Consider the following 10,130-nt stretch of genomic DNA (forward strand, 5'->3'; position numbering starts at 1 on the left):
TGCCATATTAAATTAGACAATTGTTGGCAAACTAATAAAACTGAACGGCATCCTAGCTCGCCAGCAAGCCAAACGACAAACAACTATGAAAAATAAACAATACGGCATAATTGACGAACAGTTTCGTTCCATTTCTGTCACATAGGTACAGAATGTTTGAAACAAAATCTGGAAAAAATGAGAAAATACGAAAAAAACATACAAAATCGCAGCTAAATCGAAACTTTCGTCACAGTTTAAATGGGAAATAGTATTTTTACGAAGTTTCGACACTCGTAACCGAGCAGGAATTGTATCAACTCGTACGAGCTCACTCCGCGGTTTTGCGGTTGTACTGTGACCTCTACTATTTGTCCTTCGAATCATTATTATCACCCGTTACTAGTGGGGGGATATAGCCATGTATATATAAATTACTGTCATAAGCTCTACAGTTCATGCTGCGACGTAAGCACACATCACTCACAATCATGAGTTCAGTGACTTGGCTTAGTGATAAAATATGCAATTATCAATTTTAATAAAACGTTTATACGGGTATATTCTTACTTATCACGGTCTTTATTAAGTGTTGATAGCCTATTGATATGATCGTTGGACTGGTAATTTAAATTCGTGGGTCCGAATTCTTTATAGCAATATTTCCTTTGAAAAACGATTAAGTGCATAACATGAACTACCACCAATCTTAAGAATTCTTCAAGGGTTTTTAAAACCATGTTAAAAGCCCACGGATTGCTTAAACTCCGACATCAAATAAGACATCAACCATATGATTAGAAGAAGGTTTTTTTTTTAAGGAACACAACATTTTGAGATTAATTTTATCACAAATTTGATTTTAAAAGTGTTGAAATATATTTGTGTCGTAATCTTCCTCTTACAGGATGGGATATCATCATATCAAACGACTCGCGCTACCTACGAGATAAACCGAAGGGATATTAGACTCTTACTGACTAAATCCCACCCACGTTCCTTCTTTTGGAATGGAATGAAAAAGAAGTAAACTTGGCACTATATAAGTCTTAGTCTTTAAGAAAAACCTAATTCAAGAACATCAGCTTATACGTAGATACGCCTGCCTATAACACGTGTAACATTAATTCCAATCATTCTAGTTTAGAACTCAGGAAGTGATTATCCAATGAGACACAGCAGTACTATTACGCGATGTCGTAGGTCAAGCGAGCTCGCCAACTCCCGTAATTGAACGACTAAATGTTTATTTTTGAAGAGAATTTCGCTTGAAAGTAGATCAAAAATGTTTGTTCTCGTTTTTTGTTTGACGTCAGTTTTAAGCGCACATTGTGCGGACTGTTTAAGAGAGAAACTATGTAATTGGGACGTCGTTTCGTTGAATTTCGGATGTAGTTTTTAGTGTTACAGAACGGCACGAATTTCAAACTTTTACTTTTGGTGAAGGAAACCTTCAAAAGGCAACGGATTTTTGAGATTATTAAGACCAGAGAACATGGCATTTGTAACGTATTTGAACAAATTTACTGTTCCAGTTGGTTTGAAAAATTTACTCACAAAATTTTGAAGATGATTTTAAAATGGGTCTACATTTATACCTTTTCGTCTTCCCTTGCATACAGTAGTCAATATGTCAATAATTGACATCCAACCTAAGGCGTTCCAATAGTTATTTCTGGTCTACATATCATCTATACTGAACCTACACAACTCTTATATAAGTCACAGTTATTTGTACACAAGGCAACGATTTCAAATTAGGATATAAGAATGTTATCCTTAGAAGACATAAATATAAGGACAAATTTTAATCGCACATTGTTAGGGTCCCAATAGTAGTCAAAGGACGAGCCTCTATCAAAGACCTACTTCAGCAACAATATGGCTTTGCACACATGCCTTTTGGGACATAACTCTTGAGAAATCCAATTCCTTCTAAAATGTCTCCAGAAAACAAATAAGGGGTGATGAACATTATTCACGCGGATAACACGCGAGTCCCATAGCAACATATATTTCGCTCACACCATGAGGACCCCTTGAGTTATGGGCGCTATCATTTCTTCTTTCTAAATGTCTTTATGGATATGTATAAATTGCATGGTATATGTCAAAGTTGAGGGAGCGAAGGGCGCATTGTACGTACATATGTATGTTAGTACGTTTTGTAATACCTATAAGATGTTGAAAGACTTAATGAAGAGATGGAATTGGGCTTAACTGTACTTTGAATGCCTCAAAAGGTCTTTTGACTGTTTCTTGAATTACAAACATCTCTTGGCATCATCTGAACAACTTCCTAACCCGAGAGAGCAGATGTCCAAGATTGCCCGCAATAATTAAAAAAAGTTTTTTAACTTATTAGAGAGGTTTTAATTACATGCACACTATTGCACACTATTTGCGTTCTGAAAGAATAACCTAATCTAAAAACCAATGTTAACCACTCCATTAAGACAAAAAAAAACAATAAAAATAACCAAATCAAAGTAAGTACCATTGCCAAAATTGTCATTCTCGTTTATTTACTTAGTGAAGCAGTGGAGAATAAATAGGTAATGAAGTAGGTATCGATAACGGTAAAAACCTAGATTTTTAGGACTATCAAGTGTCAAGGTCCATTCGGGTCTTACGTTCAAATCACCATCCATTCCATTATCTTCATTTTGTAACCTATAGAAGGTTCCATAATAGAAACAAAATTTAAACAAACTCATAGATTTTAAATATTATAATAATATTCCATAAATATTATAATAATACTCCACAACTTACACACAACGCCATCTAGCCTCAAACTAAGCGTAGCTTGTATTATGAGTACTAGACAACTGATAAACATACATATATATTTCTAAATACATACATAATATAGATAAATTACACCCAGACACAGAACAAATGATCGTGCTCATCACACAAACATTTGCCCTGGGTGGGAATCGAACCTACGACCTCCGATATAGCAGTCAGGGTCACTAGCCACTAGACCAACAGGCCAGTCAAATTCCCGCTTGCGTTTTAAAAAACATGAGAATATTGATCAAGTTTACCCGTGTCTTGAATGTAATAAACATGCGTCTCTTAAGTATTGAGGAAAAAGTACAAAAAACAGGTTGTGAGTACTAATTCTTATATAATAGTCACACATAAGGTAATAAGCCCTCAAATTACCTTAAACGTAATTACCCATTAGTAATTAAATATAGATAATTGCGGGTATTAAGTCTATTTTTATAATGAGAATTAATAAACTACTGTGTTCGACTATGTAAGTAGGCCTCATGTGAAAAAGCTTTTCGTTTTACAGTTCTTTTTGTTCATACTTAACTAAAAGTATAACTGTTTTAAATAATTCCTATGAGTATTAACTCATATTAATGAAATTATAGAAAAAAATATGTTTCTAACTTACCCTTTAGGTTACGTAGCTATATTAGCGCAGGTACCTTAAGCTGTTACAGGTATTTGCTATAACAATTAAATAAGGCAGAATGACTCATCTATAATATGTTATTGCAATCCCAATTAGTTTTAACTCATCAAATTACAGTTCGTCACATAGCCACATGAACCGATAACCAATGGTTTTTTAATGTCATGTTACCGTGAAAATTAGTCAGCAAAGATTACAATTCCAATACTCTTCTTCTTCTTCATAGTTGTACCCTTTTGCCAATATTTAAGAAAGGGTCTACTCAAACTTCTGCGCCTGTCTTTTCGGGCTAATATGTTTCCTAAGATAATATGACATTACAAAATTACAAAGTTAAATGAACTCAACGGGAAAAATATCACGAAATCGAATCTTAGTGCTTTGGAATAGAAGTTGTTATTTTAAGACAACTGTCTACTTGCTACGTAATTGTTGAGGTTGCCTAAATAATGCCAACGAGACACACAGTATTATTGCAGTGTTTAAGGAGTTCTATAGCTGCTCTAACTTGGCTCAGGGTAACTATTTGACCGAAAAAAAAAACCTTTTTGTCAGAATTTACGAAAAGTCCAGTTTTTGCAATGCTATAAGTAGACATAAAGCATAGCTCCAAAGACACGATAATGTGTAAAACTGTCTTGTTTTATAAACAAGAAATTAAGTATAGAGCATGAACTAGAAATAAGTATAGTTCACACAGAGGAGTGAATTACATAAACATACATATTAGCAGTCTATGCATAGTGTGTATACAAAGTGATATGATGTCATGCGAAACAATAACATCGGAAATGATTGTCTTGTAACGCAAAACAATGCGAAGGCTTTCTTTATAAAGTATCTTGATTTTTATTCTAGGCTCTAATAATGAGAACTAGTCATTACTTTGTTATTTCATGAGTCCATAAATAAGATTCTTTATTTTTTTTTTATCGTTTAGCAACAACTGTTAGTGTCGTGTGTAGTGCGTTGCACGTGGCGTTAATAAATATTCGAATCTCGAAATGTCATGTGATGTGCGATGTCAGATCTGAGAAAGAGATGAATATAAAACAATATTTGATGATTTCAGAAAATACTTTAATTGTTCATTATTTTCTTATTTACTTTGCAGAGGCGGATAAACCCTAAACGGATTAACTCAGATGCAAACAAAGATCAATAAATCTTCCTCAATCGTCTAAAAAACTATTGTACAATTTTTCTACGTCTTACGATTCGAACTCAGCAACACATTATACAATTTCACACCACTATTTCCACAACACTACGTCCATCACTCTGTAACTTTTTAACTAGTTACAGACTTCCCCAAACATCGATCACTCAATACCGTACAACTCTGTTGATACGTAGAACACACCAGTAGCATTTCCAGGGTTGTTGTACCCTGCTATGGTTACCTCATTACCCGCGCATTTTCCACCAGAATAATGGTCATAGGTATCGCAAGCCCAAGCCAAATACCCGTTCGGTAAATGAACAGACATCGTGTAGTACCTCACACATGCTTTGTGACTGCATTTAGCTGCGTCACTCTCTCCTTTCGCCGGGATGATGCCTTCGTGGCAGGATGGCTGCTTGTGCCCCTTTTTGTTGAAGAAGAAATCTATATCGGCCAATACCGCAGTAGTTCCCAAACCTCCTGCGTTACAGTGGTACACTTCTACGTACTGTCCAACTCCAGACCTTATTTGATTGTCAATAAGACTGTTTGAGAAGCAAGGTCCAGCCGGGTCTAAGCCAGTGACTCTCCAAACCTTTTCGTTTGTAATATCGTGGTAAGCCGTACCAGCAAACCCTAAGATCTGGCTTCCCAAACTGTGTCCTATGCAGTGAATTTTGTTGGAGGGGTATCCATTTTTGTGGAGATCAGCTAAGAATTTTCCAAGAGCCTGTCCGATGTAATACGCGAATTTGACGGAACGTTCATAACTGGCAATCTTTCCTCCCCGACTGGAAGTGTAAGCTGAATGGTCGACGATGATTAAATAGATGTTCGGAAGAGTACTAAACGCTTGACGGAATAGATCTTCGGTGTTTTTGCTAATATGAGACTTATATCCAGGGACAAAGAATACAAGTTTCCTTGTCACGTCCAAGTTGTACCGGGTGGTGATACCTTCAGCGGCGCTGTCGATGGGGAAACTCAAGTTGAAGTTGTTCTGGAAGTCGTAGAAGAAGATTTGCGTTTCGCTGACGCCGAGGTCCAGGGTTTTGTCATGATCACCTGGAAATCAAAACGAGATTGATGAGAAAAACTTTCATCACTTAAAAAAATAATGTGGTCTGAAACCTTTTGTTTTGGTAACCTTCACCAAGCAGTAAGAGAAATGCAGGCCCAAAACAAAAATATACGCAAGGCCGTAACGCAGTTCTAACTTTAAAGGAATATATTCTATGCTAGAGTCCAGTGGAACTGATAATTAGTCACATAGACATGATGCGTTAATTTGACACGTAGGTAACTAGTCAGAATCTTCAGCCAGATAAGACGCAAATCTGAGACAAGAAATTACTGTAATTTAAAGCACAATAATTGTCTAGATAATCAGTTACAATATCCGTAGCTGAATTAAACAATACAAAAAACGGACAGGTAACAGAATTTGTATGAACAATTTTTCGAATTTTAAAATTACTTAATTACATATAATGTCTGCTTTGATGACCTGAAAGCAGACATAGGATTCGGGACAAGGTCCAAATTAAATTTAAAATAACTTATAATTAATTTTTTTTAAATATGTTTTTCATGTCGCCAATAGGCAGAAAGCAAATATGGTGAGCAATGGCTTTTAAGGTCTCATAAGGTCTTTAAGATAAAACTTTTGATATTTCTAATAGGTTCCTGTACCTGTATCAAAAGTTGGATTTTAAGATTTTAGAAGGCATTAATGCACACTTTCTCCCTGTAGATTGACGATCGGAGATTCGACATTTAGAATCCGTGTTTTCTCACAAAGCTTTCCTTCACATTTTGTTAATGGTAAATAGCACACAATTTAACATCATTAATAAGTAAAATATTACGTAAATCAGTCTAATGCACCTGTCATATTACGAGTAATTAGAACAATGTACCAACATAATTAAAAATACATTGTTTCCTAATGAAGTTCCTTTCCGTAACGATGTCGTTTTATCATGTTGTAAATATTAAAGAACGATCGAGTATGTTAATTGGATTCCTGTGATTTTGGGTAACTGATGAAACAAAAATAAAAAATAATACTTTTGCCATAAATTGCTCATACAAAAAAATGGCAGATATTTAAGAGGTACAGGGAACTTAGAAATTACAAATATGAGGATAAGATTTTTAACCTTTCTGCCTATAATTTGGATCTCCAATAACTTGATAATGGAGAAACTCAATTTGAACTGATTTGAAATTTATTAAGACTTATTTTGTAGTGTTCACTGTAGTCTTGAATGTTAATTATATTATCGACATTGTATTACCTGTCCTGTTTTAAATAAAATCACGATCGATCTTCTAACAAGGTCATTTAATGAATAACAATTAGAAATTACACCGTTTACTTAGGTATTTATTTCCGGTTTAAACTATTTAGGTCTAGACAAGATAATAAAATAGGATCTTAAGATGTTATTTTAAAAATCATTCAAAATCATTCATTGATTACAAATTAGATTATGACAAGGAAAGCAACTAATTGAAATACGTTGCTAAACGTGACGATACTCAATATACCTCAAGGACATAATATTTCGTCAAGAAGACGACAAAACATTTCTAAGTATCGTGAAAGAGAGATGTGCCCCGTCTCACGTTCAAAATTACAATAATTGCTTCCACAAGAAATCACAAAAAAAAAGTTGACAAGTGTTAAGATTAAACCCAGAATCCACCTCAACTACAACAAAACCAAACGGAACCAATAGCAGGAAATTTCAATTAAGGTGATTAAGAAGAATGACGATTCATCACATTCGATACAGTAGTTTATACGAAAACGGAAAACAAACGAGAGGAGGTACAGTACTCGTACTTTCTTATGGATCATAATCAATAAATATTACAAGTAATTTAGATGGTATGTAACAAAACATACGAATGACTAAGCAGTCAGCTGATTTGTGTCTGGTACGGTGCGATACAATGAGCATAGTATTGTCATTGTAGTTTTTTTAAATAGACAGGAAACTCTTGTTAGGTATGCTATTCATTGTTTAGTGAATTAATTTTTATTTATAAATTTAATGTATTTAACTAGCTGTTGTCGGCGACTCCGGTAGCTACGATTCGAAGGCGGGAACATAAAATCGGATAAAAATGTAATGCGTTACTCCAGGGCCCCAATTCTGCTATTTGCAATGGCCATTGAATGAATGAAATTCGGCTTAAAATGTCAATTTTCGTATTTTATTAAGCATTTTTCTACAAAATAATTGTAAATTCAGTAAGGGACGGTACACTCAAGGTCAATACAATTAACTTCCAATTATTGTATTGGCAAAATGCTTAAGAGATTTGGAATAATTTAAAATTCATTGAATTTGCCATGGTATAATAGCAGAATTGGGTCCCTGTTATCAACTATCGGTCTACCAAATTTTATCCAAATCCTTTCAGTGGTTTTTGTGTCAAAAAGTACTAAGCATCCATCCACACGTACAAACCTTCACATTTTAATATTAGTAGGAGCAGCATGGCAACTTAAATATGGTATTTCGGAATACTGCTGTCCGTGAATATAGTACACTAGCTGTTGCCCGCGACTGCGTTCCCGTGGGTAGAAGTTATAAGTAATGATTTATCCCTGCCCTGTTTTTTCACATTTTCCATTGTACCTATCTTCGCTCCTATTAGTCGCAGCGTCATGGTTTATAGCCTAAAGCCTTCCTCGATGAATGGTCTATTCAACACAAAAACAATTTTTCAATTTGGACCAGTAGTTCCTGAGATTAGCGCGTTCAAACAAACAAACAAACACTTCAGCTTTATATATTAGTATAGATTATTTTCGTAAGGTTACAAAAATAATGTCCTGTCACGTATAGGGCAACGAAGTTAAGTTAGAGCAAGCGAAAAAAGGTTTCGTATTAGTTGAAAGACAGTTGCCTGTCTTGAATCTGTCTTGTTGTGGCCAGCGTTGGCTCTGCGAAAAAGGCAGTAACTCTGAGACTCCAAGTATCTAACTCATAGGAACTGCTAATCAAAGTTATGGCGAAAAAGGACTTCGTTTAATGAGGGTTGCCCAATGAGACATAATTAAGACTGGGTGTTTTGTACATCTGACTTAGAATGTTTGTGGAACCCCCCCGGGATACAAGGATACGAAAAAAGAAGACGTTTTTAGGGCTTGTCTTACTTCTGAGGCAGGATAAAATAAATACATTGATTAGTATGAAATCTAGAGTGAATAAACACAGAACATTTATCAGGTAATGCTTATGTTTGTGGCCTCTATTAAACAGACAGTAAATACGGGTGTTGCTTTGACCTTAATATCTGATACGCTTCTTTTGAAATAATAGGAGTACTTACTATAAGATTTATTCTGCTCATTGTTTATAAGTTGAAAAATGGACAATTAATTATTTAAAATCTACGACCAAAAGCACTAAGTATAATGTATGATTTAAGATGAAGCACTATGTATAATTTTAGATGTAATTAAATCAGTAATAAATATTATAAGCCTTGTTGATAGATAACTACCGAAGGTTATCAACCTTATTCTGTTTAATGGCACACGAGACCTTAAAAAAAAACAAAGTGACGTCACTTACATGTGATCAAATCTGAATACAAAATGGTCTTGAACGGTCCAGCTCGCACACTTGCTAACACAGCACTCAAAACAAAACAATATATATATTTATTCATGACTGATAACCTTACGTCCGTCGCCGTTCACGGTCGCACGTCAAATGACACACACGTGCGCAAAACGGAATAAACACATGCGCGTGCGCCGCTGGCCTTTTTAAAGGGAAGATGATTGATCTATTAGTTTACCTAAACTTGTCATGAATGGGAAAAACTGGTATTCTGATTATCATTACAGTTATCGTTGTGTTAGTAATATCTGATAAGTGAGTGTGAATTATGATTCACACATTTTTAGCATCTTGCTGGCTTGAGTCAATATCAATTTGTTATGATATGAATGGTAGATATTTATTTTTTTGTTTACGTTATTAATGACGAACATGATATAAGTGAAATAAATATTAACAAGAGTAAAAAACAAGAAAGAGTAAGTGAAAACATAAATCGATTTAAAAAACTACCACAAAATGCACCAGATTCGATTCCGGGCACACACTTTTTGTGATTCATCTACTTAGTTTTCTTTGTCTTAATTATCCAATAGTTTTCTTTAACACCAAAGCCAAAACCAAATAAATTATTCCTAAACAACAGCTTCGGAATAAATTGGTTTGAAAACTTTTCTGCGAGAGAATTCTATTACCGCAGCTTTCTGAACAAAAAGACGCCAATCTTTGTGAAGCATTAATTATCTTACCTCGGCTGGCCAGCGCTGTTTAATTGACTTGTCGATCTCTAACTTAAGAATTGAGTAAGGCTGGTGTTAAATGGAATTTGGTTATTTATTTGAGGTTTTTATTCAGTTTTTAATTGGCTGGTTGGATGTATGCTTACGGCATGTAGGCTTATGCACCAAGTTAGGTATGGGAAGGTGGGGTAAGACGGGGTAGCGAGGTAAGATGGGGACCCTCC

At 34.9% G+C, this 10,130-nt stretch overlaps 1 protein-coding gene across 1 annotated transcript; it reads right to left on the bottom strand.

Moving 5' to 3' along the window:
* Positions 1-4,473: 4,473 nt before the first annotated feature.
* Positions 4,474-9,342, bottom strand: LOC113495181 (pancreatic triacylglycerol lipase-like). The gene is made up of 2 exons (XM_026873790.1): positions 9,176-9,342; positions 4,474-5,645 (listed from the first exon to the last, which is right to left on the bottom strand). The coding sequence occupies exons 1-2, from the start codon at positions 9,270-9,272 to the stop codon at positions 4,738-4,740; spliced, it is 1,005 nt and encodes a 334-aa protein (XP_026729591.1). The 5' UTR covers positions 9,273-9,342; the 3' UTR covers positions 4,474-4,737.
* Positions 9,343-10,130: the final 788 nt, after the last annotated feature.

Source organism: Trichoplusia ni, chromosome 6 (genome assembly GCF_003590095.1).
Source record: "Trichoplusia ni isolate ovarian cell line Hi5 chromosome 6, tn1, whole genome shotgun sequence".
NCBI lineage: Eukaryota > Metazoa > Arthropoda > Insecta > Lepidoptera > Noctuidae > Trichoplusia > Trichoplusia ni.

Coding starts and splice junctions, on each gene's coding strand:
- LOC113495181 (XM_026873790.1), bottom strand. CDS start 9,272: ATGAATAAATATATATATTGTTTTGTTTTGAGTGCTGTGTTAGCAAGT. Junction 5,646..9,175: donor GTATTCAGATTTGATCACAT/GTAAGTGACGTC, acceptor TTTGATTTCCAG/GTGATCATGACAAAACCCTG.